Genomic DNA, 22,344 nt, shown 5'->3' on the forward strand with positions numbered 1-22,344 from the left:
GATTCGTCTCATGTTGTCAAATTGTGTTAAATCTGTGATGGAAAAGAGGTAGGTGAGTATTTTAGTTAAAACAGCACTATTTATTCCTGCATCTTTTTTAAATTAATGAAACATTAATAGACTATTTTTTTTTAGTAATAGTGAGTTTTGGTCATTGTACTCGTAAAGATAAAACTAAGAGTTAATCTATTACATTTTAATTAGTACTAAATATTATTAACATACATAGTACCTAATAATAACATTATATAAATATTGAAATCAAATTCTACTATCTCTATGACGCAAATGTCGAGGCTATTCAACTCCTTGACACCACGGTCCTAGTAAGAAGACTGAAAGGACAAAATCATTTGAACTAGTGATTTAGAGTTAGTGCACATTGAGTGCAAGTGAGTGAAAAAATAGAATACAAGAACAGAGTATCTTCCCCTTAATAGAGACTGTAAGTAATGTTATTGGATATTTTATGTAAAAATCCTTTTTAGTAAATTAGATATAAGTATTAAGTTAGGCTAGATCGTAATGTTACATGATCTCTCAGTAAAGTCACTTGTATAAAAAAACTTATTTTAATCAGTTATAAACATGGCCAAGATATAAAAAATCCGTTTAATTAAAACCAGTATGAAACTACATATTGTCATTCGTATTTTTCCCCGATACCGTAATACGAAAGTCACGATCGCTTATATAATCCGCTGCTGACCGGCGCCGTCATTATAGGCATTATACGTACCAGCCATTGTCAAGATTGTGGGGTCAGAAAGACCCGCGAACGTTAACCGGCTAGATACGTAATTTCGCTATAACCCTATAAATCGCTTGTAAAACAATTACTTGCCTTGTTGAAGAGCCAAGATCACGTTTAATGATAGAAATCGTGATCGAACCGCAGTTATTAATTATGGAAATTATGACGACTCATGCGGTACCTAATATGTAAGATATTGTTATCATGTCAAGGTTATGTCAGAAAATTCGTAATATCAGCGCTTTTAAACAATTCAAAAGGGCATTATAGACACATATCAGAATGAGCCTAGTAGACTAAACTTGGGACTGCTGATGGCGACGTGTATCTCGTTCTATACATATTAAGTTTCCCATGTAAATAAAATACAATTTTTTGTAATGAGAAATAAAGTTCTTTAAACATTAATCATGTATAAATCTTACCGTTCAGTGGTCTAACAATTCTTTAATATTAAGTGTGCCTTGTGATACGAAATAGAGAATATTGAAATAATACGTATATTGAGCAGTGTTGGCCTTGTGGGGTCAGCGAGCGTCTCTCATCCTTGAAGTGGTAGGTTCAATCCGCGGCCGTGCACCTATGGACTTGGTATATGTGCGTATTTAACATTCCCTCGAACAGTGGCGGAAAACATAGCGAGGAAACCGGCTTGCCTTAGATCTAAAAAGTCTACGGCGTGTGTCAGGCACATGAGGCTGATCACTTACTTGCCTGATCATGAAACAGATACAGACATCTGAGAAGCGTTATTTTATTTATTTTTAACTGTTTACATATGCCAGACAAATTAAAAGGAATTAGAGAACCTGATGTATATTGGTTGAAAAAACGTAGTCAAGTCTAAAAAGTTTAACGAAGTAAAAAAGACCGCACTATGACAATCAAAAAATCTTTGACTATAATCTTAAAGGACTACTTGTTATTTCTGAACAAGTGCACCAACACTAATCATGGCTATTGAGAGCGCACGAGACTCCAACCAATGATTATCACTACAAACAGCACTGTACTGATTCTAGGTCTGTATTAACAATTCACTATAATTCCATAATACTGGATTCAGGTTTAAATCCATAATATATGGGACATATAACGAGGACTAACAAAGAAAAATGATTTAGAGTGGTATCCGAGGTACGGGAAATTGAAAATGAGGAGGTCAAATCAAAAGATGGGAGGACGATCTACCAAAAAGATAGAGAAGGTCTTCCAAGCATAGAGAGACGCGGAAACAATTGGAGGAGGCCTATGTTGACAACCTGACCAAACTGGTTGCTTATAAATTTATTATTTTTGCTATATAAATTAGACTATATAAGAATAGCATGTAAGTTAAAAAGGTCAGAGAATAAAGGGCGATTATTGTAATTATTATTTATATATGCAAATATTTAAATATAAAACTTGTAATATAAGAGAACAAAGCATGAGAGTAATGGTCACCGCCGTCTGCTAATCGTATTTATTAATAGATAAAATGTTGTATAAGAAAATAGACAATAAATAACAAATTAATTGAATATTTACAAGAATGTTTAAACTCCCTCAGCAACGTAAATCGATACGCGGTAGAAGAGCGATCGCGTGGCAAACTCAACAAAGAAAGACAAATGCGATAGTTTCTATACAAAGCTACGAATGGACACTTCCATTCTTTACAAGGGGCTGGTAATGAGTTTACGTAAACTCAAGCTGGTAGCGACGTAACAACGAAGTATAAATCATGGCGCAGCAGGAAATCATTCATCCTCAGTAATGTGCTGCGAAAATAGCCTTCCAGCGGAACGGACTCGCGACGCTAACGCCCTCTACCCTAAATGTTTAAAACTAGGAATTATAGCGTAATGAAAGCATTAATCTTATTTCTTGGCTGAGCGATTTCTGCAAGGTGTGAGACAGTACGGCTAACGAATTCCGCGCATTGCAACACTATTTATGCATTATTTTATTAGTGCTTAAGCGTTCTCTATAAATTCAACTTGTAATGTCATTTATCTTTTATAATTAAAAGTCGACCGGATAGCCAAGTCCATCGTCGCATTTTTATCATAGCTTCTGCTTAGCTTGTCTTAAACCGCACGGCAATGACAAATCGTGACATAACCACCGACTCATCCACAAAACGTTATTAACAAACATACACGATCCCCGATAAATTGCTGCCATTCGAAATTGACCTTTACTACCGAGCATTAAGCGCTATTTAGTCGTTCCAGCCGGCAAAACGTATGTTGGGATTTGATACACGAATTGACTCGGGTCGACCGCTTCTCTACCTTCATCCATCAAGCTCTCGGCGAATCACCTTCACCGTGGCAATCGACCGGAAACAAGCGGAGACCCGCAACAGCCTCCAAATTGGAAGGGACTTCATAAATAACAATGTAAACACAACTATCAATCTTGTTAAAAAAACATCATTCTTTTGTTATTAATTAAATTTAAAATTCCCGAAATTGATGATTTGAAAAATGTTGTCGCGCCGTTTTATTGGATTAAATGTAAACCTTATGGCTATAAACACAAAAGCTATGTATTACTCACCGAACCGGATCGTATTGGCATAATAAACGTGCTATATTTTTTCATTCGTGTTCTATAAAGACGATTACATCAACTATTTCGCTTCCGACTCGTGTCGTATTTGCAAGATAAAATGGGATTTATCTGTCCTTTTCACACTCGACGTGAAAGTAATTTCTATCTCTGTCATAGAGACATTTGAATATTAACATCAATATTTGGAAGCAATCAATCAGAGTTAATCACGCGAAAGATATAAAAGTAAAATGAATACATTAAGTACAGAGTGACCGGCGTTTGTGCATCGAACCAAATATGGGTAAGTTTTTTCCCTAACAATAATGACCGATTAGAAAAAGTTACTGGGAAGCTTTGTTCGAGGTATTAAGTATATTGTAGTGACGTAAGCAACTTTGATAATTAGCTTTTAATAAGAGGGGTCGGAAGGCTAATATTGATTAACGTTTTTACAACAATCGATTCTTATACGGTTTATAAGCTAGTTAGGAAATAAATGATGATATAAAGAAAGAAAGAAAAACTTTATTATAGATAATAAATCAAAACATCAATAACAAGGATGTTTTGTTAAAAGTGCACTAGCCCCCACACTAGGATTCCCTGTGTCGTTCAGAGCTAGTCCCTTCCAAAACAAAAAAATACCATAGAAAAAAAACTCGTAAAAGCTCTTTTTACCTAAATAAAAGGTAAAAAATACATATGTTGTTTAATTTTAGTAAAAGAAACAGTGAAAAATATTTTTATTTATAATTTACACTAAAATTTGGTTTGTATGAGAGCCCTTACTTATTTGTTTCATATTTTTAAGGATAACAATGAAGCATTTAGGAAGGCTAGATAGTCCTATGATACAAAAAAATACTGTGGTTTTGTTACGGTGATGTGTGCGAGGGGCGGAGGGCTAATTTTATACTTTTATAATTGAATATACTAATATAATATTCAGGACAATATTGTAACTAACACAATAACAACTATATATGTCTGCTTGAATAAATTATGATTAATTGAAAGCATACCTACGTATTTGAAACTTTACTCTAAAACTGTTCGAAATACAAATTAAAAGCGTGCTTCTAATTAACCTGAATCGCATTTTTCCCTTTACAATAGTGTTATTCAGGTTAACAGTGAACTTCGTGCTTAGAAGCAGTATCGATCGGCATCCAACAAACGAGCCAATTAAACGTAACACTATTTTCTATTCGTATATCGATTTTTTTAACTCGTTTACGTTTGTATTGCAATGTTTCCTTAGTAAGTTCATAGTTACAATTTAAATACATATTGATTTAGAAAAACCTTACACCTTACTTAGTTATAACACAAAATAATTTTTAAAATTTACACACTTAACAATAATCCAGGGAGAATATTTGATAAATATTAAATGTCTGATTTAAGGATATCTTTTTGAATGTTACGAGAGGAAATTAATAGTGTAGAAAACCTTATAGGTACTATAACCGTAAAATGTTTGTACTGTTATTGTGCTGCAGTAATTAATAGTTGTCATATGTGTCATGTCAGTGTTGTCAATGTATAATTATGTACATACAAAGGAAAGCACATATACTATAGGTAAACAAAGATATATAATAGGTACATTTCATACCTCCTTTTTTGGCGTATTTGCACTAAGCTTATAGTCACACCTCAGTCAAATAAATCAGTGCAACTACAATCTTTTTAGGTCTTGGCCTCAGATTTCTGTAGGTATCTGTTTTATGATTATTTGTCAATCTAATAGGGAGTAGGTGATCAGCCTGACACACGCCGCCACTTTCCTCACGATGTTTTCCTTCACCGTTCAAGCGAATGTTATATATGCGCACATAGAAAGAAATTCCATTGGTGCACAGGCGGGGATCGAAACTGGGACCTCAGGGATGAATCAGTCGCACGCCGAAGCCACACTGCTTTTTGCACAGGCAAGCTAGGCTACAGTGTACCGGCTTTTAAGAAGAAAATCCACTGAACCCAAACATATCTAAGCTGAACTAAGAATTTTGAAATTAGGGTTTATAATATCATGGTACGATCTTAATAACTCAATACAGGTCAACGTAAAGTTTGTGAATTGCCGAAGGGCTACCGTGGTATGGGGCGTATTTTGCAATAACTGATGCAATTATGTTGCCTATCGTTAGAGCTTTGTAAGCAAAAGCTTTATGTTACTTGGTGCCCTAATCATTAAAAGAATGTGTTTTCTGTTACATGCAGGTTATCGTCTAGCAGATGATTAGTATCAGATATGTTCAGTAACATTTATAAAGTAAAAATGGGCCGGTCACATTGCCCGCGTTTACAAATGGGTCAAACATTGATTTGGAATGACCCAGTGGAAAGAAAAAAGAGAGGAGGCCCACCAGAAACCCGGGAAGATAGAATAAAAGGGATAGCGAGGAAGGATTTTGATTAATATTTAAATGATCCTTGTCCTTGGGATTGTTTTTCTCCAGTTCAAACAATTGTATGACTCAAAACTTAGCGATTAGTGGCGGAGAGTTTCTTGCCAGTTCTTCTTGCCCGCTCTATGCTCTTGACTTGCGAAACGGTAGTAAATGTAAATTTAGAATTAATTTAACATCTTTTCTGTTGATGTACATAAGTGTACTTGTTACTTAGTTCATAGTTATTTTGAGTATGAGTTTGAAGAATTTGGAGGAGGCTTTCACGCCGTCGGTGGTGGTGTACTATTGTTAAACATGGAGATGAACTTAATGTAAACCTGACTATGTAGTTCTCGAATAAAGGCTATGTTTATTTATATTTATTTAATAATTATAGCACGTTGATGATCCGGCCATTTTGATAAAATTTTATATTATTCCACGTAAAATTCTTCAGGCTTGTCCTGTGTCCTAAACACAGCAAAACCGCGTAAGGAAATTATCTTGAGGCGTTTCAAAAATGACAATCGCCTACCAGAAGAACAAGTATGCCGTTGCGTCATCCAAGACAGCAACCGAACGCGTGGTAAATGTATTGTGACGGCCAATAAACGCCCGCTCTAATGAATAACGGGCTGACTTAATTAATCGTGAAGGTTTTTTTACCGATTTAGAATCCCGCGAATCTCGGATGGATAAAAAGTTATATCATTCAACATTGGTCTTTCATATTTATGCGTTTAACATTCCGTAGTGTTAGAATTTAATCCACTCGACTTTGGTGGTTGGCGTTTTTATTTGGTTAGTGTTTATATTAAGCGCTGATTTTAAAGCTTTTTCAAATGCAATGACTATCATTCATCAATTATAAATAAATAAAATAAATCAGTGGCGCTACAATCTCTATAGGTCTTGGTCTCAGATTTCTGAATCTGTTTCATGGTAATATATTTTTTTTATTGAGAAAAAGCTTGCCAACGCTCGGCTCACTGACACATTGGTCAAAAACAAACACAAAATACAATTTTTAATGTGACAAGCACTTAAAGGCAAACATGACATACATATAGAGATCATAGCCTATTTTTAAACAAAACAAACATTACAAAAAAAAACAATTACTAATGGAAGAAAAAATTCAAATTACAAAAAACTTAACAAAATCCATTTTATAGTGTGAGGGGAGCAACTATGTATATCCTAACCCAGCTCGTTTATAAGTCTAATAGGCAAGTAGCAGTTGATCAGCCTCAGTGCCTGACACACGCCGTACTGCCAGTTCTTAAATCAAGGGCGTAGAACGGAAGAGAAGAACTGGCAATAAACTCTCCGCCACTCTTTTGATACTTTAATGACCGACTATGAGTAAATATGTCTGTTTAGTTCCTCGCGTTTATTCGTATATAGTATATGTAGAAACCTATTTAGTAAAGAACTTATTTAAAACCAATGTTCTCAAAATTAAGAATAGGTACATAAGAATCTCATTTTCCATCCAAAAGCATTAAATATGGAAACTCATTTCACAATTTCCCACACATTGAAACAAACATAACTGCGAATTCTGTCTGGAAAGTTTAGTTCAATATTTGGTTTCCAATTCGCTGCGTCCCTTACGGCCCGGCCCGGGGCGAACAGCTCCATCTACGTTTGAGTTTACGAAACATTTATAAATTTGTTAACATTTGGAGCTTTCGTCATTTAAGTGTAGGAATTTAAATGAAGAGAATTTTTTTTTTTAAATAACTTTAAAGATAAAATATAGTTAAAATAGTGAGAAAGCCTTTAAAAACGTTTTTTCTACTAAACATTCCATTTAAATCCAATTAATGTAATCCTAAGTTATTAACAATTAGAGAGAATTAGAATTAAGTTACATTTAACAATTTAAGAGCTAAGTTTATTAATAAATGTACTATATTTTTAATACAAAAAATCTATTTGTGTATTACATAATTACAACAAGACAAATTAATCCAAAGTTTATCTTAAAAGCTTCCGATTAAGTGAACAGAGATTTAACTAACATTATTTGTAGATAAGGATTGTGTTATTCAAATAAACGCTCAAAGAAAATGTTCAGGGGAAATAATTAAAGTTTCATGTCCTTGTCACTGTGTGCGTGCGGGGAGGCGACTGCGTGTGCGCAGGCCACGCCCCGCTCTACTAATTGCGCCAATCTGTGCGGACCGTTTTTTTATAAACGTGCGTGCGTACGCACTCGTTTTGTTAGACAATGTTATTGCTAATTATTTTAAAAAAAATCAAACTAAAGTGGCCAAAGAATTATCTTTTTGTTCAACATTTCTTTGTATTATTTAGTTCGTAATACAATAGAACAATAAATTTAAGTAACAGACCCTTTTCATGCCGCAATCGTGTCATATTAGTTCCTAAGCAAAGTATTTATGACTGAAAAATAAAAAATAATAAAATAAAGTGCACAAGCCCCCCCCCCCCCCCACTAGGATTGACCCCCACCCCACCTTCTATCGTGGACAGCTAGTGTCTTCTTTGACAAATTAACTGTTATTGACATATTTTCTATATAACTATCACTTATCCCTTCAATTTTTATTATTATGTTGTTTATGTTTTAACACAAACATTGATAGTATGTTTTTGAAAATACTCTTCATTAACTTATCTCCACCAGACGAAAATAGAAGTATGGAAGTATCAAATGACAGGAGGGAAATGAATTAGTAAACTACAGCAAAAGGTTGATGTCTACTTTCAACTGCACGAGGGAATAATTGAAAATGGAGTTTGATTGAAGTGGAAGTCATTTCGAATTGACCAACCAATTTGAAAATTGAAGAAACTTGTCCATAGATATCGTTGAATTAATCATATATCTGTATTGATATTTTTAATAACGTAATAATTTAATATAAATTTAGAACGCAGTAGGTAATATATCTTCACTCTGTCTTGACTGATACCTACATCAACTCAGAGCCTAAACCACAGAGGTAAGGTGATATTTTAACAGATAATATAAAGTCACTACCAATTCCAATTAAAACAAGTAAATTCGGCCGTATTTTTAATAAATATTAAATTAATGTTATAAGTCGATTTGGTTCGGAAATACTTTCTACGTTCTTAAATGAAACGGACTTTTATAAAACATAAGATTGGCGACGAAGTGTATAATTAACGCTAAAGCACTTAAATTTCATGAATTTAGTTCAAATTATTTCAAATACATAACAATTATTAGTAATAAAATATATAATAAATCAAAAATGAAATGGTTGAACCTTAACGAAAATGCGCCCATAACTTCTCACACGCGACGGCATGACAATATTCTATTTTAGAATCGCTAAATCTCGAACTTTTCAATAAGTGTATTGAAAATCATTCTTGGAAGCAACAAAGGTATCGTTACATCTCTGACGTCAAAAACCGACCTTTGAACGCAAGATACACATTGAGTGATACGTTAGACGATATACCTACTATCCCTCCGTTAATTCGGTTGTAAAGCCATCAACTAAAAACCCGACGCAAAAATAATAGTAAGTTTAATATTGTGTTGGCCTAGTGGCAGCAGCGTGCTCTCATCCCTGAGATCATAGATTCCATCGCCAGCTGTACACCAATGGATTTTCTATGTGCGCATTTAACATTCGCTCGAACGGTGAAAGAAAACATCGTTAGTAAACCCAAAAAGTCGACGGCGTGCGTCAAGCATAGGAGGCTGATACTTGCCTATTAGATTAACAAATGATTACGAAACAGATACAGAAACCTGAACCTTAAAAGGTTGTAGCACCACTGCTTTATTTATTTTTAATATTGTGTTTCCCTACTTTACACGGTTGCAAGCGCTAAAGAGAAAATTAGGTTAAAAACGTCCCGTATTTGAAGTTGTACACAGGCTACATACAGCTTTAAAGCGCTGAAACCCTTCAGTTTTACCAACAAAGTACTTTATACATTTTTGAAGGTTTTAATGCAATGAAAGGCGTTATAAAATAAATAATATCATCCATATCATCAATCGTGTCAGCGTCGAATAAATTATAGAACGCGCGTCGGATCGTCTCGTATCACGTTACGCGTCCCCACTAAGTACCCACATTTGAAAAACGAACACAACAGTTGGAATTTAACAAGTGTTTTTTTACACCCTAAAAGTATATCATAACACTGTTTAACCCGTTTCGTATGTGTAATGCAGGGTTATATGTGAACTGTGAAACACCTCGTCAAAAGCTCAATGAAAGCTTCGCCAGCTAAAAACTTTTTCCTCTTCATTATTTTATGATATATATCAAAGCAGTATGTTCATCTAGACTCTAGAGTATACGTAACGCTTTATAATTTTTTCTAAGTGAATCTTTATTTTAAGATTATGTTTCTACCAATGCATTAAAGACGTTATAACAGGTCATACAAAATATAAAAATTGAAACATCGCTTACGATAATATGGTATTAATAAAAACAAGTGACAATCAATGTTTTACGTAATTTTATAGTATAATCGAATCGCCGCTGCCGTTTTGTTGACAAATGAATTAAACAGATTTAGATATAATCAAAGCAACAAGAAGCCGCTTCGTGAGTGAGGACAACACGATAAGAGAGTGAGTTAACATACAGGCCAAAAATCGTATAGAGACAGACACACATAAAGTACTGTTAATAACTGCTGTGAACCCGACGAATTCGATTCTCAGTTCCGATTCCAAGAAATGACACAGTTTCTTAAGTGTCACACCACTACCGACGGACCGTTTAATAAATTAAATACCGACCACCTCAAGCCAATCTAACCTTTAGGAACCGGGTTCGATATGAGTTTGTGTACGTTCGGGCGTGTAGTTGAAGTATAAAAGAGCCACCTGTCCCCACGAAAATCTTTATAGCGTCATAAAATAAACCTCGAAACGTTAAAACAAAAAAGTATGGAATTATTTTTTTTTCTTTTACGGTCCGTGGGGAATTTTAGACCGTGTTTACCTAAACTGTCACCTAAAAGAATGGCGATTTTGACTTGTCGGGTCGGGTAAATAAATTGTGGACTTTTGAGATATTCTGATGTGCGATAAGACGTTTTAATACTGTCGCGGAATTACTTATTACCAGTCCAGTTAAATTTTCTGTCTCTCATTTAAATTGCTGTTATTTACGGTTATATCAATATTTTATTTCATCTAATAATTTTGAGTTCCGGGTTACGTAATGTCCTGCATAAGTACAACGTAAACTAGCTTTAAACCTTAAGTAATATTAAAATTGACATTTTTTAAATCCCTTATTAAGGTTCAGAAGGAAAATGTTCAAATATCTCATACCATTAAACGTCTTTAAGTATGATTGGTATGAGTAAAACTCTACCTTCTACATTGTAAACTAAATATATAGAAGTAAAACTCACCATGAGATCCAACAGCTGAGGAGTACGGCCCGTGCATCTGTTGATGGTAGTACCGAGCGCGGCTGTGATGCCCGCCCTCTAACGGCGAGTGGAAGAAGTCTCCATTGGTCTCCGAGACTTCTGCAGCGGCCGGGCTGCCGTTAACCCGGCTATCGTACCACCGCTGCTGAAGAGCCCCCGCGCCCCCCTCACCGCTCATGTCCATGACTGATCCGATCTCACAAACCATGCATCGCTTTTTTAACACGCACTGTAAGTCACTATCCGCATTTCAGTCAGTTACCGCTTCATGACGCGCCTATCTGGAAAAAGAAACAAATTTTAACTAAATAATTATAGGAGAATATACACATATGATATGTTAATTATTACGACATTGAAGGTATAAAATATATATTCACTTAATACTATTATAGGCATCTTCAAAATCATCTTTTTTGTGGTTGCTTGTTTAATGTTTCCCTTGCTAGCTCGCTTGTGTTCTAATATAATTGATGTGTATGTGTGTAAAATTGGTGATGTATTTTCTTGTATATTTTAAACAAGCATGTTGTTGGATTTGTGAATAAACAAATAAAATACCGTACTTAAGTCTAATAAAAGCAACCAAGAAATTTAGCCGACCATATCATGGCACTAGACAAGGAGTGGAAAATGTAGTTTCCGAAGCCAAGCCAGAAGATTGTGTGTGTTAATATTTGATTTGATTTGCCACTTATTTATTAATAATTGTAATATTCGGCTTGTAAAATACTTATAGGTACATAAACACGCCGATGTATTTTTTGTCAAAGAAAATGGCATTTTCTTGTAAAATAAGACGTAGTAGTGTCCACTCGGACGCCTCTAGAATAAATTATGTATTTATACATGTCGGACTTACATGGTACAAGAATTTGCTGTATTTGATAAATTATTATAAAGTACTTCTATGCTTTCCTTTTATGTAATCTTGATCTGTCTAATAAAGCGGACTAAACATTTAATGGATTTACAGCAAGCTTCAGAATCTGGCTTAGTTTGGCATCAGAAATCGTGAAATTATTACGTAAATCTTGTATCTGATGCGATATATGCATGGTTACACTGTCGGTTCGCGATTACGAAGCTATGAATTGAGACGAGCTTTTCCTAAATTCGCTCATAATAACTATTTATGTTTACAATAATATTACATTATATATCGATTAAATTTTGTTATTTGGTGATAATCAAAAATAAATATATTTTATGCAAGTACTACAAGTTTTCAAAAACACGTTCAATTTTTTATTAATTAGCCAGAATAAGTAACAGTATTTTAAAACTATATATTATAAGTATTTTTGATTTACCTTTCAGTTAAAAGATGAATTTTATATAAAAAAAATTGCAAGTATTTTTTTCATGAAGGCAAACGGGCAACGGGCTCATCTGATGTTAAAGGATATCGCTGCCCATGGACACTAACATTGCCAGAAGGCTCGCAAGAATTGGTACGCTCTTTTATTGAAGGACCCTAAGGCGAATTATTTCGGAAATAGTTCAGTGGGCAGCTGGTTCCGAGAAACGCTCAGTTGTGAAACGACGCACGTCGAGGTGATACGGATAGTATTTTGTATTACAAAGACAAAGCAAAAATCACGTCTATATAATATATATAACCTATGCTATAACGTTTTATATTTTCAAGTATAATTTATGAAGAATCATACCGCATTAGCAGTTACGTTATTAATAATTAATTATGATTAGATTATGTCAGTTCTCAAGATAAGATTGATAAGATTTCATCGTCTAAATTATTATTGATATTAAAGATTATCTACAACTAGGCCCTGCTCTGGCTTTGTACAATTAGTGCTGACAACTGGTCTTAGTCGCCTCTCTCTCTTCAGTCGGTAGCTCATGTCTGATCGTGGTCAGCAAGGAAGCATCTGAAGCGGGCTATCTGTTTCCACCGGTTTCTGTCCAGCGCCTCTCTTATAGTGCACAGTTTTGAGGACTATGAGTCTTCCACTTGATCTTTCTTGAATTGGTGAACGGCCACGTGATCTTTTGCCTTCTGTGTTATCACGATCAGGTTCTCCAAGTTCTCATCGCCTCTGAGCATTGTAGGTATAGCTCTCAGTAAATATTCTTAATTTTGTTCCTTATTGTTACAATTAGCCTTCTACTAATGTAACTAAAAATAGCTATTCCTTTTTATCTTAGCGTGAGCATTATTGGTTTGAAAGAGACAAAATGATTAGATACTAAGGTTAAAACAGTATTTTTTCATTTTATTATTTAGCTTAGCTGTTAAGCTATTGATAGCTTGCGTTCATAGGCTATAATTATTTTATTGGAGCATTCCCTAGGTGTTGATGAATCAGAAAATACAAACACATTTATATATATAGATTAAATATTTATCGTAAAAATCAAAGTCTCCTCGACAATTGTCGGATATGACAAAGAAAAATTATATTGATTTTGGTATCATTTTTGATTTATGATAATGGCGTTTGTAAATTTAGATTAGGTATTTTTAAGGACATAGTCTAAGAATGATAATTAAATGATACAAAATGGGGTAAACCCATTCAGGCATGCCTCGAAACCCAAGGTCTCTGGTACAATGTTCCCGTAAATAGGTATTTTTTACCTATAAAAATGCTATTGAACACTTAAACCACGTTTGTGAATATCACTGTTTTTTTGTTTAAAATGGCGCGTTGTCAAAGATGGCGCTCTCTTGCCTCGGAGACAAGGACTGGGGTACGTGCCAGCGGAAGAAGTTGACGCATCTTTGATAATTATAAAATATGTGTGCTTATTAGCATAACCAAAATCTCAATGTCCTTACATTTAATATATAGTTATCGGCCGCGTCATTATCAAAGGAATCATGATTTTTTAAAGGTTTTTATTTTATTTTTACAAACATCACACATTTTACAAGGACAATGAGATACTTATGAATATATATTATAGAAAGGATATACACGTGTGAAAATAACATGAGACCTTAAGAAGGAGGAGCGCTGTGTCATTATGGTTGAATGTAAATTGTATGTAACGATTTTTGTTGAAGAGATCGCAAAACACTTGCCAAAATACACACAGACTCAACGTGTATAGATCTATAAGATTTCTTAAAACTTAATCCTTACCGATAAGATGCGCAAGATACACCACAGTTAGTTACTATCACAACTACTAAAGCCGCTATCTGACCATCGACTGAAATTGGATTTACAGATAAAATAAAAGAAATCACATATTTATCGTAAATTGCGTCGATTTTGAACGATTTCCTTGCAATGTCATGATTACATATCAATAATGTGGTGAACAAAAATTTTATCATTGTATAAAAGATATTTAAAAAATGTAAATAAAATGTCCATAGAATATAATATATATAGGTAGAAATTGCCAACTGTTATTGTGAGAAAAGTGTTGAAAGCTTAATGTATGACTCTCGTTTGTCAAATCCTATACGTTTTTGATACCTTCAGGAGTAGAATTAAAAAATTATAATCAAATATATCACACTAACTAAAGTAGTTATTCGTCTCTTTGATAAATTTATGCAGCGCTTGAGTAGTGAGTACCTACTGTTATAAGACTTTATGTTTAAGCTATAAAAACGAATATAATGTACTATAAAATATTTCTTTAATTTTTAATATTCAAATATTAATAACAATAGTTACACAACACATAATTCACACTTAAACACACATAAATCATTTCATTCATCGGTTAATAATAATTTTAAAGGAGATTTAATCTTTATATTTAAATATAATGTTAAAAAATATAAGCTAAATGTCAAATTCACATAAAACAACTTATAAAATGCATAATTAAATACATAGTATGTTAATAATATGTGGGAATAAAAGTTAATAAATATTCATATGACTCAAATATGCATTGTAGAAAAAATATACCTATTTGAATAAGGAGGTGAGATAATAAATGGATAAACAATATCTTTCAATATCATCTATTATCTATAATCAAATTAGCCTAATTTATTACTTAATTGGCATAGAATTAAACCACGTCACTAGGAAAGCTAATGTTTCATACAAAAATTAATATTCTTAAACAATATTCTTAAAAAGTGAAAATAAGTCGCCTTGAACAGTTTTTATCTCTTTTTGTGACTAAAATCAAAAATTGATTCTGGACTTGAACGCCTATACATGAACTTTGATTCTGTTGACATATATGTATAGTCATATAAATCACGGCAAGCGATATTGCCGATAAACTGATAACACGTATCAAGATATCTTTATTTTTAAAATAAGTAGAACTACTTGTAACTATCTTATCTTTACCGAGGCCAAAAATTACTGTTACTCCCATTAATTAAACCTTTATCGACAATTGATTTGTGTTAATAAAAATGTTATTAAACGTCATAATAAAACAAAATCCAAATCATACTGGGTTGAAGGAATATATTTAATAATAATAATTAATAATAAGCCCCGTCTCACCTCCCTCGGAAAAAATACAAAAGCTGGCACGGCCGCAGAACAGGCAGAAAATAATAAACAGCTCAAGTATAAGTCTTTCCTCTGACTTTTATTTTGTTTACTTTGGAATAGTCACTCTTGGGCCGTGGGGATCAAGTGCAGTAGATAGTACCAGTGACCCCAGAGCTGGTGCTTTCCTCGCTCAAGGAATAAGTATCACAATACAGCGAGGAAATGCTGCCAGCGTTATAGGTACACAGGGACAAACTTATTAAATTTGTTTTAATTTTCTATTTATCCATTAATTATTATTTTTACTATGTAGGTTAAGAATATAGTTAATATTATGCACAAATGAAGTACAAATCACAACTTCAATTTCTTCAATTATTACAAAATTAAAAATACATCTCTTGAGAAACATCAGATATTTCCATAATCTCTGAAATTCTTCCTCCACTTAGTCCATCATTATTTTAAAATACTACTTAATGATGTGTTCCTATACATATAACAATAACTTGCAAAAGTGTTAGAAAGTTTAAGATGTCATCGACAATTGTGCCTACAGATTAATTTCGCAAACCATAAACTACAAATGTTTTATCTTTGGCGCTCCACAGACGTACTAAACTTATTTCTAGGATAATATATTTTTATAATTTATTACTTCTAAGTCAAATAATCTTTTTATAATAACCACTAAATGTAGTGAATAGTTCTTTACATATCATTTCATTATGGAGATTTAACGAGGTTCCAATTAATTGAACTTAAGTGGTCTCAGAATTCAAATATTTTGTCAAACACAATAATCAAAGATAAGGTTATCTCAATTACATGGATAATGTCTAAGTGGGTTACCGAATGGCTTCATTTGGGGCCGTAAATATGATAATTGAGCGTTTATATACTATGGAACTCTTTTTTATGTATGGAGCAAATGTGGAGGAAGCCCACCTGATGTTAAGTGATAAACCCATGGCCACTCTCAATGCCAGAGGGCTCGCGAGTGCGTTGCCGTATTATAATGGTAGGCCCTTTTCTTGAAGGACCCTAAATCGAAATGGAAATACTTTAGTGGGCAGCTGTTTCGTAGTGCTAGCTGGTAAACTGCCTTAAGAAATGTCAGTTGTGGCGAAAGAGGTTTACCTTTTAGTTTGAAAGATTTCCTGAAGATTTTTGAAGAGTTTTACCAGCTCTTTGTAAACTTCTTTCAATAGTTTGATCTGACGTTTGAACCTTGTAGACTGAGCTACTCTGATAATGGAGCTCGTTTGTCAGGGGATTATATTTTTAAGTAATTCTACTAGACACTATTAGTGGAATTAAAGAATCTATCTTTTCTTTATTAGGATTTCTAACCAAAATTGTTTTGATTTAACAGTCTTAAAACAATTACATATTTTGAGTGTTTAAGTTACACTGCAAAGTGTTGTTAAATAAATATATTTTTTTTAATAAGATTATTTAAAAAATACTAAGTTTGCAATAATAATTATTAGGTATAATAAAATAAATACGCAAGAACCGTATAGGTTTCTTGTACAAATTTGTTGATACACAAGACATAAGTATTTTTTGGGACTTCACTAGACCATAAATATAACATATAGTAGTCACATATACCTATTTTCATAGAAAAGCTATTAACCTTACCGTCTCTATTTCAAAACAGGATATCCACACATAACTCCAACGGAAACACAGCCTTATCGAAGGCTAATCAGCGTTTGCGCATCGGCCGCATTCAAATTTCGAACGCGAACTGTCCAACCAATCGTAACGTCCGAAAACGTAGGGCTCCGATACGAAAACAGTGATCTGACATTGACATTGATTTGTGCCTCGTATTTATTCGTATTACTTGTTGGAATACGTAAGTTAAAAACCAGTCCGTAAAGGATTAAATGGCGGAATTGTTAAGCATTTGTTTATTTATCTTATATTGTTAATAAATAATAAATCAGTGGCGTTTCAACCTTTTTAGGTCTGGGCCTCATATTTTTGTATCTATTTCATGATCATTTGTCAATCTAATAGGCAAGTAGGTGATCAGCATTCTGTATCACACGCCGTCGACTTTTTGGGTCTAAGGCAAGCCGGTTTCCTCACGATGTTTTCTTTCACCGTTCGAGCGAATGTTAAATGCGCACATAGAGAGTCCAGTGGTGCAGTGCTGGTGATGGAATCTACGATCTTAGGGATGAGAGTCGTACGCTGAAGCCATTAGGCCAACACTGTTTTAAAGTCGCTTTTAACATAGCGAAATAACTGCAAATTAGAGATAGCAATAGATAAATAGCGTACCAATTCTTAAAAGCCGGCAGGCTCACCCTGTGACATTGAGAGTGTCTAGGGCGGTACCACTAATCTCCCAAGCCTCCTACCCGTTTTTTTATATAAAAAAAAAAGAAATTATTTATTGCTGACTACTTTGATATGTTGCATAGGCTTAGTAGTGTTTCCTGTGGCTTAGTTTTATTTATATTACAAGAAGTCCAAAAATTTATAATTTAAGTATAAAATTCAAATGAACCTAGACTAATGTAGAATATATTCATCATTCATGATATTATAAATCAATATTTTCTGCAAAAACAGACATAACTAGGAAGAAACCTAATATGCCTCGAAGCTTATGATGTTTATAATGTAGCTGGTTTCCGCGACTTCATCCGCGCGAATTATAAATTAAATTATAATGCTTTCCATGGCTTATTTTAATGACACAAAGAACATAGTTTCAAGAGCTGTCAACCCATTTTTTCTGTATGAAGTTTGACATATTTGACAGCAGTCAAAAGGAGCTAAAGTGTATAAAAATCAAAGCTAACAAAAAAAAATCTGGTCATCGAAAACATTTTTGATAAATTTATTTAACACGCAGGGTATTTATTATAAGTTACCTACATATATTATTAATATAAATGTTGACATGATAATAAATTACCTATTAATAATAATAAATATTGCAAAACGTCAACGATTTGGTAATACACTATGTAAATGTCATTGCATAATAAATTAGATTATAAGCAGGTTTTTTAAATTATATGAATATCTGATAAACAATTTTTTTCACACTTTAGGCTGTAGTTATCATAAATTTTATGTTCTAGCCACAGGTGGTGCGATTTTGTGAACCAAAAAGTATGTAGATATATCAGAATTACGGTTTAAAAAAAACAAGAATTTATTCCTCATACAAAAAGTTTTAAGCAAAACAAAACTTATTTGAGGTATCTACGCCTCGGCGGCATAGGCAATATAGGTAGGTACAATAAAAATTGTCTATGGTTGTTGTTAATTGTTTATAGTTGGTACTAAAGTATCAAATGTCACGATATATATATAATATTTAAGTGTCGTTTAAAACAAAATATTTGGGAATTTAAAAGAGTATAAGAGAGTTTCTTTCCAGTTCTTCTCGTCCGTTTTACGCCATTTGAAAACTGGTAGTAAATAAAAATTTATATACATTTTTGACATGGGTCGTAATGCAAAAGTCATTTAATTTGTCTTTGATAGAATTCTAACAAAAATATTGCGTATAGTAAAAAATTTTGGCGGCAAAGTCTATAAATAGAAAAGAGTTGGCTATAGACTGGCTTAATTACCACATAATAATAAATGATTGTTATGTTACCATACTCTGTGGTTGTGGGTAAAGGTCTAAATCAAGATAAATAGTTTCGTATGCCGTAGGTATATACCTATATAGGTCGTTATAGGAAAATACGTCTTTCAAAGTTATTATTCGTTTTTTATTATTGTAGTGTATTCATTTATGTAGGTAATAAAGATACTATGTTATACTTACTACGATTTTTTAATTCGGTGAAAACGGATTTTAAGTCTTAAAAGTAAATATCAACCAATTATAAAAAAAAATACTTAAATTGACTATACTTTTGCCAAGTTGACACACAAACTGTGATATACGCGTTTAGATCAATTTATTTGCCGACGAGGATTTAATCATTAAAAAATATATCTATAATCTATATCTTTCATAGATAAAGCTAAACAAAATTTAATCTTTTTCATATCATAAAACGCACCAACAATATTTTTGCCGCGCAATGAATTTAGCCGACGGAACAATTGAAATTATATTCTGTGGCATTGTTTCGTATTTTCTACTATCTATGCAACATTAAATTGTAGCATCTGTTAAAATAATGGAAAAATAAAATAAGGAAAACAGTATAGGTTCTTATTAGAATATATATCGATTAGATATATTATGTTTAATTAATATTTATAAATATAGCTTACTCATATAAATTTTCTTTCATAATGTAATTTATACTTTTTAGCAAAAAATCTAATTTACCAATTCGCCGAACTATTAATCATTTTATAGACAAATACAAATTTTCTGTATATTTTTTATATACTTTATCTTAATAAACTCCTTACCCTACATTAAAATAAAAGTATTGCATTTCTTGCCATATCTAGAATTAATTATAATATAAATAAGTACCTTTAATGTTATCTGTCTGGTATCACTTAATTCGATCACTATCACTAATCACTAAAAATGGCCTGATAAACACTGAAATCTGCTCCATTCCGTCCGCAGGCTCATTTTAATCACAGAACACTCAATGTATAATTATTATAGTGTAAATGAGATGAGAGCGATGTTTTGAAATGGTTTTTAGTTCATTTGCGCAGGCGCGATACAACTTAAGCACGATACGCGAAGCGGCGTCGATGGGACGCAACCCGACACTAAACCAGTCGCATGATTTTTTGTTGTGAGCGTGCCAGTTCGGCGGCGTTCGTTCGGCGAGGTTCGGAAACCGCGGCCGACGCTTCCAATTTCTCGGTCTGTGATTGGCCGATTCGATTCACAGGCGGCAAACAGAGGCGGGCCAATGGGAGGGACTTTTAAATTTTCTTTTTCTCTTTTTGGGCGGGAAGTCAGAGCGTCAGTCGCGCTCGCGCGGCGTAGGTTGATGGATGGTGGGAGATTGAAATGTATTTAGCAGTTTTGCCTATACCATAGATCAATTATTTCATTTAAGAATGATAATTGAGTATTTTGTGTAAACGCTATATAAAAACATATTAGTAGATTAGGGATACGTTTAGTTACCTATAACAATTATTTTAATGAAAGATTTTCTAACGACGCTCCATTATATTCTAGAATGACCTATATTATGGCAGTGATTGTTCGAAATAGTAAGATATTATTCGCCGTTCTTCACCGATGCGTTGTTTATAGGTAGACTATATAAATTGATGATTTTAGGATTCTTTGGGAAAGTTTTAACTTACCTCGTTCATATTAAGTACTCTGTTTTATCTTTAAATATAAAACAATGGATAAACTTATTTAATGAACAAAAGAATGACCGTCAATGGCGTTTGAGACACATTTGTTTTTAAAAACAAACGATTCCGATATTCATTTGTCAAATCTTGCACTTGTTAATGAAACAAACATAATTACACATATACAAATATAATTTTTAACGTTTACGAAATATGTAATAGTAAAATAATTTAATATTTTAACTCGACTTGAGGTAATTTCATATCACTTTTTGTGACGTTAGTACCTTAATAATTTTTGTTATATTTTTGAATTCAACCTAGGTACAGTATAAACTTTGGAATAATTACTATAATAATAATACCTAAATAATATATAGCCGAAATTCTGCGATCTGTATAATAGGTACTTAGGTAGGTATACCTATTAAATATTTTCACTAGGTACCTACAATATATCTCAGAGTTCGATGTGTCCCCTGGCAAAGGGCCTACTCAAACCATTTCCACTGTTCTCTATCTTTTGCGACTCTTCTCCAGCTGAAGCTTGATGTTAGTTTATGTTCGTCCTCCCATATTTTGCATTGTCGGTCTCTTCGTTTTCCGTCTCTAGGGTACCATTCCGTCATTATTTTGCTCTATTTTTCATGGAGGCTCCGTATCATAAGATCCATCCATCTCAATTTCAGTTGGTCTATCTTAGTTAGATAATTATGTATAGGTACCTATCACCCAAATAACTAAATATCGTAAGAGATAAAAATGTTTATCTTTATAATAGCGTTTTAAAATATATTTTTAAAACGCTATTATAAAATAATCTTCGCGCCAGTACCTCTACTTGTCATCAAAACAAAATAAATGGGCTGTTCAAATCCCCCAAACACCCACAAGTTTTCTAAGCGCAGTCTGAATATGTTTAACCCCTTTCAAATGTAAAAGCATTACTGAATGAAAAAACAGTACTTATGTACCCCGCGAGGCAGATAAACAATCTCTGTACAAAGCACACAATGATACAATGCCTCTGAAAGGGTTCAAGAACGCACTTTTAAATTAACCGTTTGAATACCAAAACAGCAAAACAGACTTCATCTACACGCCACTCTCAACCCTCCGGTGCATAACAATAAAATCAAAACACGTCATAATTGCCTGCGTATGAAAAGGCCTATAGTCTGTGCTTAAAATAGAGTCGTTTACATTTTTCTTTTTCATATCATTGTCTCTGGCTCGCAACCGTCACGTTCCAATTTTGAAAAGTGTCGGAATAAAATGGTCGCCGCTTTGTGTCGTGCCCTCTTGAAGTTCGGTAATTCACTCTTTGAATGTTCCGACTGCGGGAAATTTGGGTTCTAACTGGAATTTGAGGTTTTTAAAACGTAAGCCAGAAGCCTTGATGATGCATTATTAAATAAAATAAATCAGTGGCTCTACAACCTTTTTAGGCCTCAGATTTCTGTCTGTGTCATGAACATTTGTCAATCTAATAGGCAAATATATGACT

The 22,344-nt window shown here is 33.4% G+C and overlaps 1 protein-coding gene across 6 annotated transcripts in view; it reads right to left on the reverse strand.

Moving 5' to 3' along the window:
- The window catches only part of LOC125051174 (GATA-binding factor C-like), an 86,737-nt gene extending 66,417 nt beyond the window's left edge, over positions 1-20,320 (reverse strand). For 4 of the 6 annotated variants that reach the window (XM_047651354.1, XM_047651353.1, XM_047651352.1 and 1 more), the window contains exons 1-2: positions 20,038-20,320; positions 11,089-11,390 (exon numbers count right to left, since the gene is read on the reverse strand). In XM_047651354.1, coding sequence (XP_047507310.1) covers positions 11,089-11,317 — 229 coding nt within the window. In that variant the 5' untranslated portion in view covers positions 11,318-11,390; positions 20,038-20,320. The remainder of the gene's footprint in view (positions 1-11,088; positions 11,391-20,037) is intronic. The other 2 variants (XM_047651350.1, XM_047651349.1) reach the window with 1 other exon arrangement.
- Positions 20,321-22,344: the final 2,024 nt, after the last annotated feature.

The sequence above is a fragment of the Pieris napi genome, chromosome 7 (genome assembly GCF_905475465.1).
Source record: "Pieris napi chromosome 7, ilPieNapi1.2, whole genome shotgun sequence".
Classification (NCBI taxonomy): Eukaryota; Metazoa; Arthropoda; class Insecta; order Lepidoptera; family Pieridae; genus Pieris; species Pieris napi.